Source organism: Molossus molossus, unplaced genomic scaffold (assembly GCF_014108415.1).
Source record: "Molossus molossus isolate mMolMol1 unplaced genomic scaffold, mMolMol1.p scaffold_m16_p_13, whole genome shotgun sequence".
Lineage (NCBI taxonomy): Eukaryota > Metazoa > Chordata > Mammalia > Chiroptera > Molossidae > Molossus > Molossus molossus.
In genome coordinates this window covers 62784850-62810039 of record NW_023425348.1, presented here as the reverse complement: position 1 = coordinate 62810039, position 25190 = coordinate 62784850, and the positions used below count along the sequence as shown (strand labels likewise).

The 25190-nt window shown below is 36.9% G+C and overlaps 1 protein-coding gene across 6 annotated transcripts in view; it reads right to left on the bottom strand.

Annotated features, from left to right (window-relative positions):
* Positions 1-21034, bottom strand: part of PRMT3 (protein arginine methyltransferase 3) — a 118826-nt gene extending 97792 nt beyond the window's left edge. Inside the window, exons 1-8 of one of the 6 annotated variants that reach the window (XM_036259191.1) lie at positions 20936-21034; positions 20548-20683; positions 18869-18951; positions 17437-17486; positions 16505-16607; positions 16163-16322; positions 14691-14832; positions 9134-9199 (exon numbers count right to left, since the gene is read on the bottom strand). In XM_036259191.1, coding sequence (XP_036115084.1) covers positions 9134-9199; positions 14691-14832; positions 16163-16322; positions 16505-16607; positions 17437-17486; positions 18869-18951; positions 20548-20683; positions 20936-20963 — 768 coding nt within the window. In that variant the 5' untranslated portion in view covers positions 20964-21034. Of the gene's footprint in view, positions 1-9133; positions 9200-14690; positions 14833-16162; positions 16323-16504; positions 16608-17436; positions 17487-18295; positions 18354-18868; positions 18954-20547; positions 20684-20935 lie in introns of those variants that run through there. The other 5 variants (XM_036259196.1, XM_036259193.1, XM_036259195.1 and 2 more) reach the window with 5 other exon arrangements.
* Between the last annotated feature and the right edge of the window lie 4156 nt (positions 21035-25190).

Sequence of the window (25190 nt, the reverse complement as noted above, 5' to 3'; positions counted from 1 at the left end):
TATATTATGCTGTTTCTGACTAGGAAACATTAAATTTAAAAACTTTATCGAATATGGTAATATATTCCATTTGGGAAAACTGAAGATATTATTACAATGGGTTGTTTTAAATTCATAACAGTCTGTTGCATTCAGACACAACAATGTAAATTTAAGAGATGTTTTATATGAAATAAGCAACTTCCATAGACTTAATAGGAAAGTATTTTCTTTTTAAGTATGCGCTAATCTGGGTTTAGCAGTTCTAAATGTTAACTGAAATATACTACCTCAAGTTTGAATGGCAGAAATTAACTTAAGCAGGATAACCTAATTCAATATCATTTAAAAAAATGGTTATAAAGGAATCATAGATTTTGAATATCATCACATCCCTTCCATTTCCAAAACTAAATATTCAACTCATTTTAACAATACAGGTACAATAAGAACAAGTTGGCATCTAGAATTCAGTAACTTGAGAATTTAAATTTTAAAAATGAAATCATTTGTGAAAGTTAATAGAGAATTTTTATGCATATACAATGCAATGTTTTTGCTTCCCCTTTTTACAATGGAAGCCTATTATACCCACTGTGCCACACATTTTTTTAAAAATTTAAGAATATAGAGATCTTTGCATATCATTTTATAGAATATCTCTTACACAGCTGAATAGGATTCCATATTATGGCTGTAACATAATCTACTGGTCCAGTTCTCTATTAATGGGGCATTTAGATAGCTATTGAAATTTTACTATGACAATGCTGTAAATAACCTCATATTAAACCCCATTCACACTAGTAAATCTATAAAATATACTCCTAGGAAAAAAAAAACACCTGAAAATATTTTGTTAGAGAGTATATACATATTTATAACCCTGCTAGACTTAACCAAATTACCCCTCAGAGGGCAATTCTATTCATAAAGACTCCGACCACCAATGTGTACTAATTTCCTCTTAGGTCAGACTAGTCCATGGAACAGATAAACTTCTGTATTTCTGCCAATCTGGCAAATGCAAAATAATGATATACTGGTCTTGTTTTAATATGCATTTTCAATATCATGAGGTTTAGCATCATCCCATATGCTGTAGAGCCATCTGTAGTTCTTTGTTGTGTGAACTATCTACTTACATCCTTTGTCCATTGTTCCACTAAGTTACTAGTCCTTTTCGCATCAATTTTTTAACCAAATTTTTCTTACCAACTCTTATCAAATAAGAGTTCTTTGTAAATCAAGACTGCACCTCTACAATATGACTTGCACTGTTTTTTTCTCAGCATATACATGTCTTCTGCTTACAGTAATTTTTGTTATGCAGAAATTTTTAACTAACAGTCAAACTCATTAACTTTTTCTGACTTCCGAATTTTGATCATAATTAGAATGGCCTTCTCCATGTTCTCTCCTATTTCATCCTCATACATTTCTTTCTAACACATTTATGATTTCATTAGTATAGTTTGGTTTCTTATCATGGTATACACAGAGGTATGGTTCCAAATTTACAGTTGTCCTAACATGTTATTAAAAAGCCTGTTTACCCACTGATTTGATAATATATGGCTGCTATGGTCTAAATGTTTGTTGTGTGGGAACTTACCATAAATTTTATATGTTGAAATCCTAACCCTCAAGGTGATGGTGTAGAAGCTGGGGCCTTTAGGAGGAGATTAGGTCATGAGGACAGAGCCATAACCAATGGGAATGGTAAATTTATGAGGCTCCAGACAGATTCCTTGCTCTCTTCCATCATGTGAAAACAGAGCATAAAGCATGTCTCTGAACCACAAAGTGGGCCTTCACAATAATCAGCTATTGCTTCGAACTCTCTAAGCCTCCAGAACTGTGAGAAATAAATTTCTGTTATTTATAAGCCACTCAGCTTATATTTTTGTTATAGCAACCCAAATGAACTGAGAAAAGGATGTTTAACATTCACTAAAATTTCCGTGTATATTGTGGTCTGTTTCCGGATTTTTATTCTATATTATTATTTTGAATCTATATAAATCATATGCCAGTAATTATTCTAATTACAAAAGCTTTACAGACTATTTTAGTATCTAGTAAGGCTGGTCTACCCTCACTGTAAACATTTTTTCATAGTATTTCTGGATAATTTTGTGTGTTTATCTTCCCTTGAGAACAAAAGGATCAGCTTGTCTAGGTTTTAAAAGTCTTAGAAAGTTTACGGGGATTGAGCTAAATTACAAACTTATTTAGGGAAAACTGACTATACTATTAAAGAACACAGTATGACTCAGTTTGTTTAAATCATCTGTTATGTTCTTCAGTTGTTTTTTTTTTTTTAATCCTTACCTGAGGATATGTTTTTATTGCTTTTTGGAGAAAGAGGAAAGGAGAAAGAGAAACATTGATGTGTGAGAGAAACACTGATTGGTTGCCTCCCATACACAACCTGACTGGATTGAACCCACAACCTAGGTATGTACCCTGATGGAGAATTGAACCCCCAACCTTTTGGTGTACAGGATGATGTTCCAACTGACTGGCCAATCGGAGAGGGTTGTTCTTCAATTTTTTTTTTTTTAAAAATCTTTTTCACTAAAGTCTCATATCTTACTAGTTCAGTTTGTTCCTACGTATTTTATCTCCTGCATTGTTTACTATTGTAAGTGGAGTCCTGTCCATATATCTTGAAAATAAGTTGACCAAAACTGACACCAGAAGAGTGAAAATCTAAACGGCCCAATTTCCCTTTAAGAAATAAAGTTGTCAAAAGTCTACCACTCTGTGTCAGCTATCCTCTGTCTCTCAAAAAAAGACAAGGCCCAGAGGGTGTCACAGGGAAAATGTGACTGTTCCTGCATATGTGCCTGTCTGGGTGAGTCAGCACATTTTAACCTAACTATTTTACACACAAGAAAACAAGAATTTTAAAATATAATTTTGCAGCAAGGGTGGAACAACCTTACTAGATACTAAAATATTCTGCAAAGCTTCTGTTTGAATAATTATTGGTACGTGATTATATACAACATAATTACAAACAAAATTAAATATTTATCATTATATTTTTAAATATGTTTTTATTGATTTCAAATACAGTAAGGGAGAAGGAAAGAGATACAGAAACACTGAGAGAGGAACATCAATTGGCTGCCTCTTGCATGCCCTCCACTAGGGATTGAGCCTGAAAACCCAGGCATGTGCCCTGACCGGGAATCAAATGGGTGACTTCCTGGTGCATAGGATGACACTCAAACAACTGAGCCACATTGGCCAGGCAAAATTAAATAGTTTTTAAAGTTATAAATAAGCCCTGGCCAGATACTCGATTGGTTAGAGAGTCATCCTGATATGCCAAGGTTGCGGGTTTGATCCCTGGTCAGGGCACACACAAGAAGCAACCAATAAATGCATAAATAAGTGGAACAACAAATCAATGTTTCTCTCTCTCTCCCTAAAACCAATCAATAAAAAACTAAAGTTTCAAATAAAACGTATAAAACACATTAGCAAAAGAATGCTATAATATGTAGAATACATTTATAGTATAGTTATAGCACATCAGTTTGAAATATTATATGGCATAAAATGATAATTAAATGGAAAAATACATAACACAATAATGTGATAAGTTCCCAGAAACGTCCATTAAATATTTACAAAATTAAAAAATTAAAAATAAAAGGTTGGTGTGAAATTTAGAAGTATGATAGCATAGTGCTTTGACAATGTGTTTGGGAATATCAACATTCAGGCACTGTTCAGGAAAAGACAAGCTGGCGGCACTAACATTATCCAGGGTATAATCTTTTTGACCCAGGGAATCCACTGCTAGAAATGCATCTTGTTATTATAGTCTACCAAATATAAAAAGATTTTAGCCCTAGCCGGTTGGGCTCAGCGGTTGCAGTGTCAGCCCATGGACTGAAGAGACAAGGATTCAATTCCAAACAAGGGCACATACCTCAGTTGCAGTTTGGTCCCCAGTCCTGGTCAGAGTTGTGCGGGAGGCAGCCAATCAATAAGTCTCTCTTGCATCGATGTTTCTCTTTCTCTCTCTCTCTCTCCCTACCTGCCTCCCACTCTGTCTAAGATAAGTGGAAAATTATCCAGGGGTGAGGATTAAAAGAAAAAAGATTTTTAATATTTTATTATATGCAGCATTGTTTCTAATATGAAAAGTTAAAATAACTTATGAACATTCTTATATTGGATATATGAGTCACTAAAAGGATGTGAATAAAGAATTTCGCTAAGCCTTGGCTGTGTGGCTCAGATGGATGGAGAACTGTCCTATACACCATAATTTTGCAGGTTCAATTCCTGGTCAGGGTGCCTAAGGGAGGCAACTGACTGATGTTTCTCTCTTTCCTTTCCTCTCTCTCTAAAATATTAATAAAACATAACCTTGGGTGAGGATTGAAAAAAAAAAAAAAGAATTATCTCTAAGAAAAATTGCTGAGTGATGAAAAGCTAAGCACAAAAGGAGAAGCGCACACCATTTAATCCAATTAGAGTTTGGGTGCTTTTGTGAGGCTATCACACACACACACACAATTCTTATTTAATCCTCATTGTGCAAATGAGGAAAGTGAGCTTCAGAGAGGGAAAGTAAAAGGTCCAGGATCATACAGCTGGTAATTTGTAAAGCTAGCATTCGAACATAGGTCAGTCTGCTTCTAAAGCCTATTTTAAATTATATTTTTAATTGTATCTTAATTATTATATCTAGCTAAAAATTAGATAAATGAAGAAATGAACTAAAACATGATAGAATCAAAGAGGTACAAGTGATGAAGGAATTTGATTCACTTTTTCTAAAAAGTAAATTTTAACTTTAGATAATAATCAAAAGCATAAAGGCACCTTACTGTGAATTTCTTCAATGGACCACAAATGGAAATTAATTATGAGTGGGTGATAACACAATTAAAAGCCACCCAAAGTTAAATTAAATCTGAGAAACCATATGGCCTCCACAGGAGCTGTGAATTGAAACAATATTAAGAAAGGAATGAAGGAAAGGCAGCAGAAAGGGAAGAATGGAGAGAGAAGGGAAGGAGGAAAAAACACACTTCTTATTGTTAATCCTCACTCGCAGATATTTTTTCCATTAGTTATTTTTTCTTTATTGATTTTAGAGAGAGAGGAAGGGAGAAGGAGAGAGAAACACTGATGAGAAAGAACATCGACTGGCCACCTCCTGCATGGCTACTGGGCCATGAGCCCTGACTGTGAATCAAACCAGTGACCTCTTGGTGCATGAGTTGATGCTCAACCACTGAGCCACACAGGCTGAGCCCACTGATTTTTTTTTAGAGAGAGTGAAAGGGAGGAAAGTGGGTGGGGGAACAGGGTAGGGAGGGAGGAAGTGCGGAGAGAGAGACACATCGATGTTCCCTCCCAAACATGTCCGACAGGGGCCAGGGTTTAAACCTGCAACCCAAGTATATGCCCTTGACCAGGATTTGAACCCATGACCCTCTGATGCATGGGCTGACAGTCAAACCACTGAGCACACAAGCCAGGACAAGAACACATTTTTTTAAGGGGGGGAGGGTACATGCCCCTAGTAGGAACCGAACCCAGGACTCTCTGGTCCACAGGCCAACGCTCCAACCGCTGAGCCAAACTGGCCAGGGCCAGAAACACATTTTTAAGTATAAGCCCTTGTTTTTAAATCCTCATTGGATGATATTTTTTCCCCATTTATCCTTCAGATAGAGTGGGAGGGGGAGTGAGAGAGAGAGAGAAACATTGATGTGAGAGAGAAACAACTGGTTGACTCCTGCACTATCCCGACAGGGGAATGAACTGCAACCAAGGTACGTGCCCTTGACTGGAATCAACCCCGTGACTCTTTGGTCTTCGGACCGACACTCTAACCACTGAGCTAAACCAGCCAGGGCAGTATAAGCACTTTTTAAAAAAATAAATAAATCTCTTCTTGCATTACATAATATGATATAAAAACTAGTGTTGTGATAATGAAGTCTGTCTACCTAATGGAAACAAAAGCAAACAAAAATAATGGTAATAAAATGTAGGTAAGCATTATTTCATACATTTAAAAATAATTATATTTTTAAATATAAATTATAGAACCTGTATATAAAAAAAATAGTGTGATTTAAATGTTACTTAAGGATGCCACCCTAATTACTCATTCTATTTCAACATAACGGTGTTTAAACTGTAATCACATAGGGTAAAGAGCACTAGACTAGGACTAAAACCCTTCAAGTTTGTTTATTTATTTTTATCCTCACCAGAGGACATTTTTCCATTCTTTGTTCAGATAGAGCGGGAGAGAGGGAGGGAGGGAGAGAGAGAGAGAAAAACATCGACGTGAAAGGGATACACTGAGTGGCTGCCACCCGCTCGACCAACCGAGGTATGTGCCCTTAGTGGGAACCAAACCTAGGTCTCTCTGGACCACAGCCTGACGCTCTAACCGCTGTGCAAAAACTGGCCAGGGCAAGTTTGTTTATTTTTAATGGCCAGTTTTAGGGCAAGTCAACTACCCTATTGGTTTCAAGTTTCCTCATGTGTAAAATGGAGATAGATACTTGCCCTACCTACTCAGCAGAATATTGTATAGCAACAATGGGACAAATGCTATTTAACTATATGGTAGTAGATTTTCTAAATCTAAATTATCAAATGCTATTTACATATATTGCAGTATATTTTCTAAATCTATACCCATAGTACAATAAGGAAAAGTATCCCAAATCATTTAAAATATAAAAACTCTAGATTATTTTATATTTTAATTACAGAAAATTATACCCTGCATATGCTTTGAGTTAGAAAAATGATACCTGTAATATTTTACATTACAGTATATTTTTGAGAAACTATAAATGCCAAGCAAAACTAATTGCACATCAATAAGTTAAATAGCCCAAGAACTAAAGAAATATACTCCCAACTTATTAATAAGCCCCTTTCTGACTTGGCAGATTTAATATCTTCAGTAAGAGCAGTAAACAGAACAAAAATAATTATAAACATTCTGTTTTCCAACGTCATATATTTTGTCTGAAAATGCCTTACATAACATATACAACATTTCTACAATACTATTACAAATAAAAACAAGAAGCAGAAAGTGACTGTGTATAGTCTATTAATCCAGTAAGATGTGCTCTATATACATAGAAATATTCATAGTTACTTAATTTCTCAATGATTAATCTATAATTATTAATACTTGTACCTTTTCAGTATTTTCTTACACAGTGTAAGACAAAGTCTATTCAGGAACATAATGGAAAAGAAACCTCTAACTTACTTTCACTTAAGTTCTTATGTTACGCATACCAAAAAATATTAAGAAAAGAAAGATAATGATGGTGCTTTTATTATAACAAAAATCATAAAATTTTAGAACCAAAAGGTTATAGATGAGGTTCAAAGAGATTCATCACTTGTCTAAAATTATTATAAAGCTGATTCCTGAGAAGCTGGGCAAGACTAGTGATTCCCAGACCAGTGCATGCTTAATTTCTATATTCACATATTAAGAAAAAAATACAACTGAAAGCTGAGCATAATCCAACTATAAATATAAAGCAAAATTTCTAACAGTAACATATCTGCTTCACTAAAACCAACTTGGGTTTTTTAGATATACATATTAAAAAATTTTTTACAGCACTTGCGTGTAAAGACAAAAACTATTTAAAAATTCTTAGTCTCTCCTGTAATACATATAAAAAGCATTCAAGGATGCTAATTACAAAGAACTGATAAAACTAAGATTTAAAAAATGAATCACTAGTTGTCTCTAATGGGAATCAGCAAAAACAAAGAGAGACACACACCATCATAAACCTTTCATGATAGTTAGTGCTTTGGCAAAAAGATATACAAGGCACCACATAAATTTCACTGTGTAACTCAGCTCAGTCAAGAAGTGAAATACTGTTAGAAAACAGGGTAAGACATGAAAAGCCAATCTACATTAAATTCCAAACAATTTAAATACCAGGAAGAGATTTTTCTAAATATAAAGATTGTCAGTCACTGGTGCAATATGATGTAAAGCCTATGAATTAACCTTAGACAGGTATTTTTTTAAAAAGGAGGCAATACAAAAAGCTCTTCTTAGGTTTGGAGATAAGTATATACCTATGAAACCATCACTACAGTCTATGCCATAAACAGATTTCCATCACTTCCAAAAGTTAAAAAAAGAGGTGAGTGTCGTCCCTACATGCCAAGGTTGCAGGTCTGATCCCTGGTCAGGGCACAAAGAAGAATCAACCAATGAATGCAAAATAAGTAGAACAACAAATCAATGTTTCTCTCTAAAATCAATAAATAAATTTTTAAAAATTAAAAATGGAGGTGAAAGGGGAATTATAAAAACCTGACATATTATAATGTACATGTTCTCAAAGTGAAAAATGTGGGTGAAAATTCTCAAGCAGAGGTATGTAAGTAGCAGATGACAATATTCTTGAAATTAGTAGACCAACTTCCAATAAGGAAGAACAGAAAATTTGAACTTTTAGAGGTAACCTTGAGAGGGAGGAAAGGAAGAGGAAAAAAATTTTAAAAAGTTACAAAGGAAGAAAAACAAATTACACAAATTTCAAACACAAACAAAGTGTGAAAGATCATCTTTGAATAATCTGAGGCAGTATGAAGACTACTTGTAAATTTAAAATGCCTCATTAAGGAGTAAATAAATAAAGTCTTAAAAGAAAGCACAATATAAATCCTACTTTACATTATTTGTTCTTATGTACCAATAACTTCTTAAAATTATTAATTTTTAATTAACTAACAAACTGGAATACTAATGAAAAGTATGTTTTTGTATAGGGGCTTATCTGATACATTTAAAATTCACATAAATCACAGTAAATAAAAACTATGGTTTAAGCAATATTATCTGGATAACCAAAGTTTAACTAAGCTATGTCACAGTAATTAATGATTTCAGTTTAAAAAAAGAATATATTGAATGACAGATAATACCAATCAGCATTTCTGTTATCAGTATTCTGCACTACAGAGCGGCATCATAAAAGTCTTCCATGAAATAAAGCCAGAGTACATTAAATCAACTGCTACCAATCACAATGATGACCCAAGAGAGGATTTCTACTGCCAAGAACCACATAAAACGTACAACTCTGTGGCCTACACTACTCACCTTGTCTTTGAAGATATGTGGATTTTGGTATATAAAATCTCGGTAACTTTCTGTTCGTATTTTGTCCTATGATGGAGAGAGAAAACATCATGTTTACAGAATTGTCTAAACAAGTAAAAGTTTTAGGAAGTTATTTTCTATTTTATTATACATTGTTAGTTTCCATAGCTACTTTTTGCCTAGAAAACCAAGCTTAATTTTATTAACAGAAAACAATAAGAACAGAAATAGCAACCACACACACGAAAGTTTAAGAACATCACTGAAAGTCAAATAAAATTTAAGTTATTAAAAATGTATACATTTTTATCTTGACATGCATTATCATTATAAAACTTCAAATGATAGTTAAAGCTAATAGATGAACACGATATTTTGCTCCTTTAAATAGGGCCTGGAATCTAGAGTCTGGCTCCCTGTATTAAAAGTTACGTTAAAATATTGGAGGAAAAAAAAAAAAGGTAAATGTAAAATTAGAGTTACATATGAAAAATGAAGCTTAAACTGTGTATGGTTTTTCTAAGAAAGTCATTTGTCAGCATCTATCTGATTTATAATCCTGTCTTGTTTCTACAAATGTCTGTAGTAGGAAATGATGCTTAAAAGCCTGTAAGATTAAAAATAAATCATTTGGGCTCTGCAGCCCACATTATGAGACTTCTGCATTTGGAGTCTCACAAGACCTATGACCTAGGCAGGCACTGAATGCTAACATTTATGTTGGTTCATAAACAGAGCTGATTCCCTTTTAAATTACTTCAATTGAGATACATATGAACACTAAGTTAGGCAGCAAAGGTCTCTGTGGCCAAGTGAGTAAAATGAGTATGATAAAAATATCTCAGATTGGAAATTCTAGTTTTGAGTTTAACACTAGGTAAAAAAAAAAATAGTTACACCAAATTATACAACATAAAATTGATACAATCCATGTAATTCACGACCCCTCAAATTTTTATGCCAATATTGGGATTAAAAAAAATTCTTAAAGAAAGTCTTAAATTAAAAGACAAGTTGTTTTACTTAAATAGTAGATCTAAAAAGGGGGAATTCCATAATTAATTCCATGCTTTCTGATGGATTACTAATGGCTTTACAAACAAAAATTTTTTTTTTTTTTTTTTTATCCTCACCCGAGGACATTTTTCCATTTTTTGTTCAGACAGAGCGGGAGGGAGAGAGAGGAAGAGAGAGAGAGAGAAACATCGATGTGAAGGGACACATCGAGTGGCTGCCACCCGCACGACCAACCAGGGCCGGGGACAAACTGCAACCGAGGTACGTGCCCTTAGCGGGAACCGAACCGGGTCTCTCTGTACCGCAGGCCGACGCTCTAACCGCTGAGCCAAACCGGCCAGGGCACAAACAAAATTTTAAACCAGGTTTATTAAGTCTTTCCCTGAAAGATTTTAAAGAATTACTAAAAACAAAAACAAAAAGTCTAATGTATTAATAAGTTTATACATTTTAACTAATTAATTTTAGAAATTAAAAAAATATCATTTCATACATTTTATCATTATACTTTTCTTACACCGTAACCAGTGATTTTTGCTGACACAATAGACCTATAAGGGGTGAACATCATTCAAGAAGCCAATCACGCCCTGGCCAGTTTGGCTCAGCAGTTAGAGCGTCGGCCTGCGGTCCGGAGAGACCCGGGTTCGGTTCCCGCTAAGGGCACATACTTCGGTTGCAGTTTGTCCCCGGCCCTGGTCGGTCGTGCGGGTGGCAGCCACTCGATGTGTCTCTTCACATCGATGTTTCTCTCGCTCTCTCCCTCCCACTCTATCTGTACAAAAAAATGGAAAAATATCCTCGGGTGAGGAGAAAAAAAAAAAGAAAAAAAACAAAACAAAACAAAAAGTCTAATGTATTAATAAGTTTATACATTTTAACTAATTAATTTTAGAAATTAAAAAAATATCATTTCATACATTTTTATCATTATTATACTTTTCTTACACCGTAACCAGTGATTTTTGCTGACACAATAGACCTATAAGGGGTGAACATCATTCAAGAAGCCAATCACGCCCTGGCCAGTTTTGCTCAGCGGTTAGAGCGTCGGCCTGCGGTCCGGAGAGACCCGGGTTCGGTTCCCTCTAAGGGCACGTACTTCGGTTGCAGTTTGTCCCCGGCCCTGGTTGGTCGTGCGGGTGGCAGCCACTCGATGTGTCCCTTCACGTCGATGTCTCTCTCTCTCTCCCTTCCTCTCTCTCCCTCCCACTCTATCTGTACAAAAAAATGGAAAAATATCCTCGGGTGAGGATTAAAAAAAAAAAAAAAAAAAAAGAAGCCAATCACTTGGAAAGATCTCACCAATTACATTGCTTCTTCACCACTGCTCCAACTTAATCATTAGCATCCTGTCCTAAATTCATGCACTGCTGTCCTATTCAACTATAATCCTTCATCTAGGCTCTTTCTATATATCCATCTGTTTTTGTTCATATGCTCACCCTGGTGCAATGAAATCTAAAGTGTACCTAACATAGTACCTTAGACAGAACAGTTTCAATTTAATAACTAAATTTTTTTTTGAGAGTATGTGCCCTTAGTGGGAACCGAACCCGGGTCTCTCTGGTCCACGGGCCTATGCTCTAACTGCTGAGCCAAACCAGCCAGGGGTCAATTTAATAATTAAATTTTTAAAGAAAAATTCACTGAACACAAAAATGCAAGCATGTAAGACTAACCCTCATAACCATTTCTAAAAATTTATTCCAACAAAAGACTAACACTTTAATACAAAATAAGGTAATAAACAGAAATTTAAAAATTATATCTTGCACCAACCTATTAAAACAGAGAAACACAAAAAAAGAATTAAATTAGACTTCCAATACTAAACAGCAAGATTATCATTTAAGACTGGTAAAGTGTCATGGAATTATTCCTATGAATAATTAAGAAAAACAATTTTAGCCCTGGTTGGGTGTCTCATTTTTCTCTCACATGGATGTTTCTTTTCTCTCTCTCCCTCCCACCCTCTTTCTAAAATCAATAAACATATCTTTGGGTGAAGATTAAAAAAAATTTAAGAATAAGACGACCAGAGACAACATAAAAGTTATATACTGTAAAGTTTACATACATAAATAACAGTATGTTTTAAATGTATAGGCTCACAAAAGTGGACAGAATGCATGAGTCAGTTGCAAATACAATGAGAACGTAATAAAAAAATTATTTAATACTACTATAATTTGTGATAAACGTTCACCAGGATGAACAAGGTTTTTCCTGGAGAAAAGAAAAAGAGAAATGGATGCATTTCAGATTTAAAACATTACTCAACAATGACTCGTCTTCAAAAAGACAAAGTGGCAAAGGATTTCAAAAGTTCATATAATCTATCCCTCTATCAACTGTATCTCTGTAATTAAAAAAAAAAGTATCTTCATCTGAACTCCAGAAAATAAAATCATAAACTGCCTTTATTTATCATTATAATCCCAACATATGTTAAAATAATGTCATTAAAATATCTGAAACTAAGCAACAAAAAAATCCAAATAATATTCCTATAAAAGCAAGGCCTGTTCTAAGCATAAAAATAAGTTCTGTAATATGGTTTCTCAATTTACATTATTTATAAAGATCAGATGAGATTTTGATAATAGTAAAATCTTGAACAGATGAGGTGTCCTCACAATTGTTTTTGATAACAGATTAAATATTGCTTGATATAAGGCACATTTCATATTTAGTATAGCACATAACTTAGCAAAATATATGATGGATAAACAGCTCTTTTTGAATTAAATGTATCTGTGTTTCATATGAACAGTCATATGCAAGGAGAGATAATCACATTATATAATAGCTAAGGGGAACCAAGGCATGGAAAATTATATAAGTAAGGATCCTTACAGTGATTCTCTAAAAGGGAAAATATAGCACTGTAAACTTCAGGCTGGAACTTAAATCCGTATGTACATCAGAAAGACTTAAACATATACAATCAGGTGTAAAGATCTTGTAGTTATTACCCTGGCCAGGTAGGTCAGTTGGTTAGAGCATTACTCTAATACACCAAGGTTGGAGGTTTTGATCCCCCGTCAGGGCACATACAAGAATCAACCAATAAATTCATAAATGAGTAGAACAACAAATCACTATTTCTCTCTTTCTGTAAAAATCAATCCATTAATCAATTTTTTTAAAAAAATGTTTTTTATTGATATATAGCTACAAGTATCCAGGAAAGAGTATTGGAAATAAGTGCTCAAAGTGGATTTCCCTGATGATTGTGTTGAAGACACTCACATGGACTACCTACTGGGAGTCTCAACCTTAGCTGTCTGAAAAATGCAACACAATTTCTACACTAAAAGCATTAAAGGTTCATGGCACTTATACTGATGGGGTGATTTAAAATGACAAACATGGGCTTAGATTAACTCCTTCAAGGAAAATATTCTAGACACAATAAAATTAATTTTAATAATAACAAAATAAAGTCAATTTCTTTTAAACAATTTCACTCTGGAGTTAATGTATTACTTACAGTAAGATAACTGTTATTTGTAATGCTATACTATTACCCAAGTGACAAGAAGAAGCACAACCCTTACATGTCATTATAAAAAAATGATGTGGCATTGCTTTAAAAACCTTAAGTAATTACAATTAGTCATAATCATTGAGTCTTCACTCTTTGATTCTACAAAACTGAATGAACAAAATATATAGATGCTATTAAATTCCCTGGTTATTTTAAATGTATGTTTCAGGGGAACAAAGTCTAGGGGCTTCCATAAGATAAAACAATCATTTGAGAAAGCATTTAGGAAGAAATTCTTTGTTTGTTTCAAGAAAAGGTAGTGGACTCTAAAATTCAGAGATAAACATAAAATTTTCAATAATTTTTATATTCCAACATTTGCTTTACTCTAGATATTTTCAGTTTTACATTAAAAAATTACATCTTGCTAGTTTACAACATATAATATAATACATGATAAAATGTATAACTACCAGGTATAACTAGAAATCTAGTTATGGATATTACCATTAGAAAAATTAAAACCAGCCAAATTTAAATCCCAATTTAACCAATTTATAAAATTCCTCTATACAGCAATGATTTCAGATGTAAAAAAGTTATGCCAAAACAACTGAGAATTATTTATAATTTAACTTTGTACCAAGAAATTATTTGCCCAAACTGAAGTCAATATGGCTATTTAAAATACTGAAATTAATAATTTCCTTTGTATATTTAAAAACCAACATATAATTTATTTGTTCCTATTTAACAGTTGCTCTTGAGAAGACTAAAATAGTCAGCAGTTGTTTTTTTAACCTATGTTCTATTTAAAGCAAAAGTAATTCCATAACAAAGATTAATAATGATCTTAAACAGAATTTAAATGACTTTGATGCTCCCACAATCTTTTCAACTCAAGATGAAATAAAGCATCAAAGAGATTTAAAAAGCAGTTATCAAAAAAAGAAAGAAAAGCAGTTTCCTATAACATGTGTATTAAGAATCTGACTTATTAAATTTTCCCTTTATTATGGATTTGGTGCATTTGTGCTCTTTTCTAACCTTTAGCATTTCTTCATGTATCCCATAATGCCCGTATGAGCTGAAATAAACACCATCCTCATCCTCCTGGAGGTCTGCAATGGCAGTAGTAGATGCTGACCAGGTTCTGACATCGTTCATCACAAAATCCTGAGCAAATTGTCTGTAATCAATTTGAAATACACCCTTGAGACAGGTTTATTGGACTATGAAAAAGGAAAGGCTAGAGGTTGAGGAAGAGGAAAGGGGCGGGAGTGAGCTGAGTGTGATGAGCCTTCTAATTCACATTCTATCTCAAGCAACTGAAAGCTCCCCCTGCTGGATCTTAAGCAATGGTGTATTCAAACCCACTTGTAAGCATTCCTTCTGCAAACCTCAAAAGCACTGCCAACTGCAGATTATAGCTGTTTATTATATCTTTTAACTGAATAAAATAAGCACATTATCTTTACTCAACGTTATTATTCTTGATATTTCAAAATCTTATTTTAGTAGCTGAATCAATGTAGTATTTTATTTCAACACTATTAACATTCTTAAAAACCTAGTATCTCATCAAAGGCTTATGTGGGTACAAAGTGGACCCAAATTAAGATTTACATACACCAGCACCATCCACTCCAGCTCTAAAACTTAAGTTTCCTCTCTGATCACAATATATTAAGAATCTATAAGGTATGAATTGGAGAGAAGTGTAAAGACACAGCCAGTAGAGTTGTTGGTGATTATTAGGTTTCCCAGCACAAAATCTCAGAAACAGGCAAGGGGAACTACAATCAGCTATACTATTCTTTCTGCTGAACATTCTGGCCAACCATCAAGTGGGTACTTAGGCAACAACAACCAAATTACAAATCCAATATGTAAAGCTAGAGGTATACTTGGTAGAAATGCAGAATCTCAGGCCCTACTCCAGACTTTCTGAATCAGAATGTAGTTTAACAAGATCCCCAGGTGATTCAAATGCACATTAAATTCTGAGAAGTATTAAGCCAGTTGAATGCTAATTTATTCACTGGAGTAAAACACTGTATCTGGTTTTCTGATTAAATATTATACCATAATTATATTTTGATTCTTTAAAAACAAAAATTTTAATCCTGTATTTCCCCCAAACCTATAAATATTAATCCTGCCATTTTAAAAGCCTCGGAGAGGGAAATTAAGATGGAGAAATTTATTAGAAACAGGGTAATTCAAAGGAAGGCAGTATCAAAGAACAAAAACACTTAAGAGGACATTTCCCAGAACAATTACCATTAGCATAAGATTATAAAGAAGTATATGAAATAGGTAAAACTACAGAATTTTATGTCAATTAATGATGTCCACAATGTATAAAAATGTTGAATATCTTTAATATACTGTACTAAAATTAAATATCTACATTGTATTTTCTAGTATATGAAATGTCTTACCATATCCTATCTTACTATTAGTTGCATTATTTGGGGGAGGGGGTCTAAACAATTTTTGTAAGACTGATAAATTACCTCATTTTTTGTAGATCCTCACGAGCTCTAGCTAATGCAGCTTCAGCAGACAGTGCCCTGGCTTCCATATGTTTCAATTTTTCAACAACAGAGGTATTTTCACTGAGTCCATTGGGGAATGAGAATGGGACTGACACTGGTTCATAAAGATCTTCTACATCTAAAGAAATAAATGGACAACTAAATGTACTGTGGTATCCTACATGGAATCTTGTAACAGAAAGGGGAGAGTAGGGTAAAGTTAATGAAATTTGAGTGTATAAAATGCAGTTTACTTATTGTTTTTTTTTTAGTAGAGTATAATATTTGAAACATAGTCCACAAAGGGTGTGTTCATCTTACCAAACTGAAGTAAAAGGTCATCTTCTAAAACGGGCTTCAAATACTCTTCTTTTTCCCAAGGCACTGGATTGTATATGGAATTCATATACTCAACTGTAGGATTCTGGATGTAAAATTAATTGCATGTAAAATTGGATGTAAAATTTTTTCATTGCATATAATCACAAAATCCCCCAGCAAAAACTAGAAAAATTCAATAAAAAAGGAAAGCATGTCGACATTACACAAAATCTCTAGTCTATGTTCAACTGTCATTTCGTTAACCTGATTGCATGATTGCTTAATCAATGTTTTCAATGCACAATTTTATATTGTTTGGATCTGGAGGAAGTGGTGATATAAACACTCATTTGAATAGAACAGAAAAAAGAACAAAGTATTCGAAAAACAGAACAAAGAGAGCAACTATAGTACTTGAATCACACTAGAAATTATTTCTGATTTTATAGAAACACTATCAGTACTTCCCTTTATCTGACTCATTTTTTATATAACAGTGGTTCATCTCTTCAGTGCAGTTAAAAATGACACTTATTAAGTAAGCATGGTGTGTATCCATTTACTTGGTACTGTATATTGTGGCATTTCCTAATGTCCATGATTCCAGTATGATGACTGACAAATTTAAAACAGTTCTACGTATTCTTTCTAGTCACCACTGGTAGCGGTATTTCTTTTTTTTTTAAATCCTCACCTGAGGATATTTTTCTATTTATCTTGACAGTAGGGGGGGAGAAACATCAATGTGAGAAAGACGCATTGACCCCAACCAGGGCTGGGGACCAAACTGCAACCAAGGTATGTGCCCTTGACCAGAATCAAACCTGAGATGCTGGTTCACAGGCTGATGCTCTAACCACTGAGCCAAACTGGCCAGGGCAGTAACGGTATTTCTTTAGTTTCAAAAACGAAATTGTAAATTAACAACTTACCTTAAGTCTAATAAAATTTATTAGTTTAATGTATCCATAGAATTCAAGTCCTAAAGGAGGAGAAAAGGATAATTTACCTATTTTAACATAATATGAATTTGTTTAATTGATCTGCTCTATAAAGGCTTCTCTGGTTAGACAATAAAATATTTCTGTTCTACAAACTACAACTTATATTTTTAATTTCTTATTAAGAACTAGAAACAGTAACTTTGATACTTCTGAATATTTTTTGACAAATAGCCATCACAGATGACAAATTTTAAATGTTTTTCTTACATTTCTAAAATATGGAAAATTAATTTTTAGAATTCTCATTTCTAAGAATAATACAAATCTGGAAAATTACGTCACAGACTTTGCCAAGTATGACATTAGAGCCAAAAGTTTCTACATCCTCAATTTTTATGGTGCCTACCAAATTACAATTTTGGCAGGATATGGAGTATACTAGCTTTAACATTAAGTTAAATGATGTATACTGAAAAACAATGAGGCTTGTTATCTGGTTCTCGTATCTTTTCAGAAATGAAGCATTTAAAATAAGGGAAAACAACAGTACATCCAACAAATTATTATTTCTCCTGAGAAATATTGTTGTTTTACATGCATAATAGCATACAAAAACCCCTATCTTATAAGTGAAAAAAATATGTAAAATTATATTTAAGGTATGATTCCAATTGTTTTAAAATGCATGTTAAAAACATGAAAAAAATCCAATGAGACTAAGTCATTCATGCCTTACAAAAGTAGTTGCACTTGAATTTATAATTTATAAACATATTATTACATGTTTACCGAATGTCCTTTCCAGTTGTTAGTAAAAAAAAAAACCAAACAAACACCAATTCTGTACTTAGTTAATTTTTGTGGAATACTGCAGGTCTTCTATATCCATTTAAAGAAGTGGAAGGCTATAATTGTAAAATAGATATGATTAAATGCAAGTTTCAAAAGAATTGTCATCTAAATATTTTGCTTACCACCTTAATTTCATTAACCCCATTTCTATACTCTCTTACCAAACTCCTTATAAAACTCAACCTTATATGCCTTGAAGCTCGTGTTATGCTTTGATTTGGTAAGCTGTCTTTTTGTATGTCCCACCTCCTTTTCCAAAGTTCACCTTTATGCTTGCTCTAATTCCAATATATTCTCTTGCTCTCCTTAATTCTAATATGATAAAAATGCAATCACATGCCAAGGTTTTTCCTTTTTTAGTTGTGAAGTAAATTTAAGCTTAAATATAGTGAAGCTTACCTAGAAGAATGACATATGTAATCTTTCCTCAAATGCCACTGTCAAAAAAAATAAGTTGTTGCTATGTAGTTCACTATACTGAACTTGTTTAGAAAAGGAAAGGTCTAGAAAACAAAGTTTGAACTTAAATTTCACAACTAAAATTTTCCTTTTTCTAAATAATACTCACCATGTTTATGGACCATGGTATCAATATTAAATTGATGCTCAGATTTACAGTGTGAAAATGTTTCTTCAGCAGATGTAAATAACCTGAAAAATAAAGCAATAAATAACTTCCTGAAAAAGTCCCCAAGAAGTCTAAACGTCGATTTCAAACATACACCCCCTTTCATCTGCTGGTTTCTAGTTTTATTTCCAATTAAGAGAAAACAAACATATCTATAGATGTCAGGAACCCAGAACTTCTAAAGGGAATAAGTACTTTTTGAGTTCCATTTTACATCTAAAACTACCCATTAAATGCCAAAGTTCACTTATTTGCCAATTAATAGCACTGAATTTATCAAGGCTTTTAAAAAAGAGAATTCCCTGTGATAGATTCTATTTCTCTCAAGATATGAAAATTCTCTTTGTATGATTCTTTTCTCCTCTAAGTGTCAACTCAGCTTTTGGAGGCTTTGAACTGGCAAAGCTCAAACTGCTTTAAGAAATAAAGCATAAAAGGTCATTTTACAACTGGCGTATTCCCAAAGTGCCGTATTTCAAAAGTGATCTTGTAGTGTACCCCAAGTACTTGCATTAGAGACACTGTGAGGACCAAGTCTCTTTAATATGGCCTGCAAAACTGAAGGACACAAAGTAGGAATACACACAAGAGGAGCTGCATACTTCTTATATGCCTAGCACACACGCAGCAGTTAGCTTTCAACAAAGTTTACCAACATAGGTCATTTTTGCAGTATTTCTGCAGCCTATCACAAAGAAGCACATCCGGATGCTCAATAAATTTTACATCTGGAGTACATGCAGACATTCTATGTCTACCCAAATGAGGCTACTCTCCAGAACAAGGATGAAGCAACAGGAGCTAATATACCACCAACCAGCACCATGCCCAGATTTAAGGGAAATTGGAAAATGTTCATTCCAGTAACACTGGCCATTGCTAACCAGGCCTCTTTCATGCCCACTTGCCAGAACAGCAGCCAAAGTCAACGCTTGTTGAAATGAAGAGGCAGAATTTTAAGTGGAAAGAACATGGATTTGGATATGACAAATCACAGCTTTGTGGCCTTAAACAAGTTACTGATATTGGAGTCTCTTTTAACCTGAGTAAAAAGGCATCAATTCCTTCCTCTTCAATAGGTGGGGAGCCCTACCTAAGAAAGGCTATTTAAATGGTTCAAAGGATTACACTTGAGAAGCTACTTGTCAGAGAACTAGAAGTACAGAATGGCCAAGCCAGAAGGGTCCTCCTGAGACTGTTTTGTGACTCCGAAACTTGTTCATTAGGATCACCTGAGAGTGTCTTTATAAAACGGAAGATGCCTAGACCCCAGTCCTGACTTAGAAGGGCTGTGGTCCCCTTCTAAGTGCAGAGTTCAGCATCTGTATTTTTTTCTAAGCGTCTCAGGTGACAAAGGTGCACAACCAGATTTGGGAACCACAGATCCAGTCCCAAACCCTATTACTTTACACGGGGAAACTGAGGCCGGTAGCAGACACCCCGGCTTCGGGCTCGTGGCTCCTCCGTCTGGACCACCGGGGGTCTTCCTTCTCACAGGCCCGCGCTCCAGACCGCTGGCTGGAGGGCTCGAGGGCAGGCCACTCTGCCCCGGACGGGACCACGGGACCCACGCGGCGCGGGCACCCTGGGGCTGCGGCCGGGCGCCGAGGTGGACGAACCTGTCACAGAACAGGCAGGGGGTCTGCTGCTTGTCGTGGGGGAGCTCCGCCTCGTCCTCCTCCTCCCAGGCGGCCTCGTCACCGCTGTCGGACAGGTCGGGCGGCTCTCGCTCATCCTCCACAGCGCCCCGGCCGCCTAGCACACGCAAACGATCAGATCCGCTTCGCGAGCCCGGCGCGCGAGGGGGGAAGGGTCCACCGCAGGTGGGCGCTGCGCGCGTCCCGTCCCGGCGGCCCTCCCCGCACCTCCCCCACCCTCCTGAAGGCCCACCGCCCGGGCTCCGCGTCCCGCGGGGCGCAGGGGGAGGAAGGGGGTCCTTCACCAGCCCCACGGCGGCGCGGCCTGGGGGCTGGACGAGCCAGGCGCTGAGGGGCCGGGGATACCCACCGGTAGCGCCCGACGCTAACGAGCACATGTCGGTGGTGCCCCGGGAGCCCGGCGTGCGGGGGGCGGGGACCTGGCTGAGCAGCGCGCGCGCGCAGACGCCGCGGAACTCTCGGGATTGGGACCCGGGAGCGAGCGCGAGCGCGACCGGGAGCGCGCAGCAGGGCCGGGATTTGGGAACTTCACGGGAGCCTAGGAACGCGAGAACGCGCGCGCTGGCTCTGGAGCGCTTCCGGCCCCGAAGTGGCGGTGTCGGTCACGTGAGCCTAGGTGGGCGGGGCGAAAACCCGGGATGGGAGGGGCGAAAGCCGGGGCTCTGCCTCTTGCTGTCGCAACGTTGACGCAGTGAGCGCCTAGTAAGCGTTGAAAAGAGGGCTGAGCGCTCAAGCTTGGACGAGACTTGCTTCCTCTTCGGGCTGCCGCAGACTTTAGCGGGAGGTCCTCGCCCGCTGCCCTGCACCCAGAGGAGGGGACGCCGCAGCGGTTTTGCTGTCGGCACCACGCCCTCACGCCCCTGGGATCTTCCCTCATTCTGATTCGAGAAGGGGAGACGGGCCCAGCGCGCCCTCTGGTGGCGGAGGAGGCGGGATGCTGGGGAGAGGGACCTACAGACGCCAGTGTGGGTGTACTAGAGACTACTTGGGATTTGTTTTCATTGTTTTGTTTTTTGTTTTTAGAGAGAAAAAGGAAGGGAGAGAATGAAACATAGACATCATCGGCGGCCTCCTGCACACCCCCACTGAGGATGGAACCTGAAACCCCGGCTTGTGCCCTGACCTGGAGTGGAACTGGGACTTCTCAGTCCATGGGACCATGCTCAGTCCACTGAGCCACAACTGGGCAGGGCTGGACTTTAGTCTTTAATGTATAGGGATTAGGTGAGAACAGGGGCTCCGGAGCCAACCCATTGGTTTGATTCCTACTTCTGCCACTTTTCTATGGAAAGTAACCTCACAGGGTGATCTAACCATAAATCCCTAACTGGGTTGGGTAGTCATGCCGCAGGCTTATAACTTAGTTTATCTTTGTCTTCAGCAAGCCCTTGCCCATTGTTTCTGTGAATCCAGGTTAATACACCTTTGACATAAACCATAATCACCCTCAAGAAAGCGCATAGCCTCGTTAACTATTCTGTAATCCAATCCCAGCCTTCCTTTTTCCCACCTTTATGTAATCTTCCTTATGTTACCCTTGCGAGCAAGCAAACATGTACAGAAGCAGATATTTTTGGTTAGCCGTTATGCCTTGCATAAAAGAAGCTGCAAGACTTCTTTTCTATTCTCCAGAGCACTTGACATCTTGCTCCCCCAGCATATGTCATCAATTTGGCTCAAATAAACTTACAAAAATTCTTTACAGGTTTGGATGTTTCTTACGTCAACACTTCTAACTATGATTTTGAGCAAGTTACCTGACATCTCTCTGCCTCCATGTCCTCAACTACTAAACAGGGGTAATGCCCTGACCACAGGGTTCTTGTAAGGATAAAACGAGTTAATACATTTTGCGGTTAGCCGTTATTCCCGAGGGAGCAAGCCGTTTCAGTGTGCACAATGCAGTGGTTATCTATTAACTGTGACAGCTAGTTCTTGCTATTCTCTTAAAGTCCAGGGGGTAAGATCTGCCTAATGGGAAAAAATTTTACTGTACGTTCACATAGCATGTGTTTGTCCTTTACATGAGGTATATTTATTTATTTTTATTTAAGTTTTTTATGTATTGATTTGAGAAGAGAGAGAGACATCAACTTGTTCACTTATTTATGCATTCCTTGGTTCTTTCATTGGTTGACCAAAGATAGAACCTGCAACTTTGGTTGCATCAAACAGCACTCTAACCAATTGATCTACTTACTCTGCCAGGGCTGTCATGTGTTTGGAACATAGATTTTCAACCTTTTTCATCTCATGGCACAAACTAATTACTAAAATTCTGCCGCACACCAAAAAAATATCTTTTTTGTGGATTTGACAAAAAATAGGTATACTTTTTTTTTTTCTTTAATCCTCACTTGAGGATATGTCTTCGTTGATTTTTTTTTTTTTTTTTTTTTTAAAGAGAAGAAGGGGGGAGGGAGAGAGACAGAGAAACGTCAATGTGAGAGAAACATAGATCGGTTGCCTCCTGTATTCGACTGGGGATTGAACCTGCAACCTTTTGGTGTACGGGATGATGCTCCAACCAAGTGAGCCATCTGGCCACAGCAAAATAGATATAATTTTGATTCATTCACACCAGACAGCTATTGTTGTGTTGGTAGTTGTCATTTTTTATTTGACAATGTCGGAAAAGAGGTCAGTGCCACTGACTAGTCAGGTATTAAACGTTTTAAAAATTCTTGTGGCACACCTGTTGAAAATCGCTGGTTTAGGAAGTAGCATTCTGGTTGCTGGGTGGGAGGAACGCAAACATTTCCATGCCTCATGTCTTTCTTCCCTTCCCTGTATCTACTCAAATCACAGGCTGCTTTGTTAGCTGGGGAGGGTAGATGGTAGTAATTTAGGTAGGTAATGTTCCAAACTCTAATCCCAGGGGCTAGCATGCTCTTGGCACATTTATAAAATTAAATTGACTACTACGACCTACCAAGCTATACATAATCCGGCCAAATGTTCCATCTCAACTCAACGCCACACCTGGGCCCCACCCTCCAGCCTTTTCTTTGGACTTGTTTTCTCACCTCAAGGCCTTTGCTAAGACTACTCTACAAATGGGTACTTTTTGTCTCAGCAGAAAGTTCCGCAGACCACCATTTCTAAAGTAGGTTCTACTGTCATTCCAGCAGCCTCCTGTTAGTTTCTTTCTTAACACCTACCATTTGTTTCTCTCACTGTGTGTGTGTGTGTGTGTGTGTGTGTGTGTTTCCTACAACACTGTTTGCACCATGAGGGCAAGGCTATGTCTCTTTATTTTAATTTCTCTGGCACATTATACATGGCCTAATTCATAACAGGTAATAAATATACTGAATGAAACAGATGCCTTGTATTATTGCAAAACTCTTCTGAATGTACTTCTGTCCCTTAATTGTAAATTCCAAGAGGACAGAATGCATCGACTGTTAGTTTTAAAGCCTCTTACAGTGTAGGTCATTGCCAGAATGTCTGCTGGCTCCATTGGGTTAGACTTACTGTTCACTAATATATCTATCCACACTGCCTATGTGCCCTGTGGCACCTCAGAGGCATTTAATAAGCTGAATTAATTAATTCAAGGCCTTTCACTGTCAAGGACCATCCAACTTTTTTCTTCATCTTTCCAACGTAAACTCTCTCCTGTAAGGCCCATCTTCTCTGTCAGTATAACATTCGAAGGGAAACCTGCTAAATCCTTTAGTAACACCCGATCATTCAAATGTTAACAGTAAGAAAAAGTAACACCCAGTTAAGAAGGATGATTGGGTCAGAATCGTGTCCCTTCAAGTTTATGTCTCACCATAATGCTGAGCTTGGGTGGGGGAGCTTTTTCCTCTGCTCTAAAGATGAGCACAGATCCTCCCCCATCATCTCACTCACTATTAGGACCAGAATAGAGTGCTGAACAAGGCCCGACAGAACTTTGTGGGCAAAGAACTATGCGGAGGATAACTTAAAATTGGTGACTGAGTTTAGCTGCCATTACTTCAGGCATCACTTCTTGGGGCCCATCCTTGTTATCACCAAAAGACACAAAGGAACCCAGAGCCCAGCCCCAAAGGAACCCCACCTGGCAAAAGGAAGATGTCCCGTCTCCTTCCTAACACCCACTTGCCTTTACCCTCCGTGTCCACTAAAGCTTGAAATGCACTTGGCATACTGGAGACCGTGTAAAAATTGACTGAATCACTCAAGTAACTTTGCTTCCCCCAGCACAAACATTAAGACTAGTTTCACCACCATCCTTTGTTCCATGAGGGAAATTATCACTGTTAACTCCTCTTGACTTGGACCCTTCTGCTCTTCCCTTCCTTTTCCATAGCTTTTAAATTACAACACTTTGAGAGGCACTTTTACTAGCTATGTGAACATTTTGTGGGATCCTAAACCAATGGAGAAACCCAAATGTTTCGATGTAATTCATCCACAGCATGTACCGATCCAGCAAAAATGAACTGGAACTTCCTGGAATTATACAGATAATGGATGCTCCTGCAGACTGGTTAAAAATACGAGTTATGGGCTCAGGCTGACTTGGGTTAGAATGCTGGCTCTGCCATCTCCTGGCTTCAGGTCTTTACCTTTGGGTCCTTGGGCAAAGCACTTAATTACAGTGAGCCTGT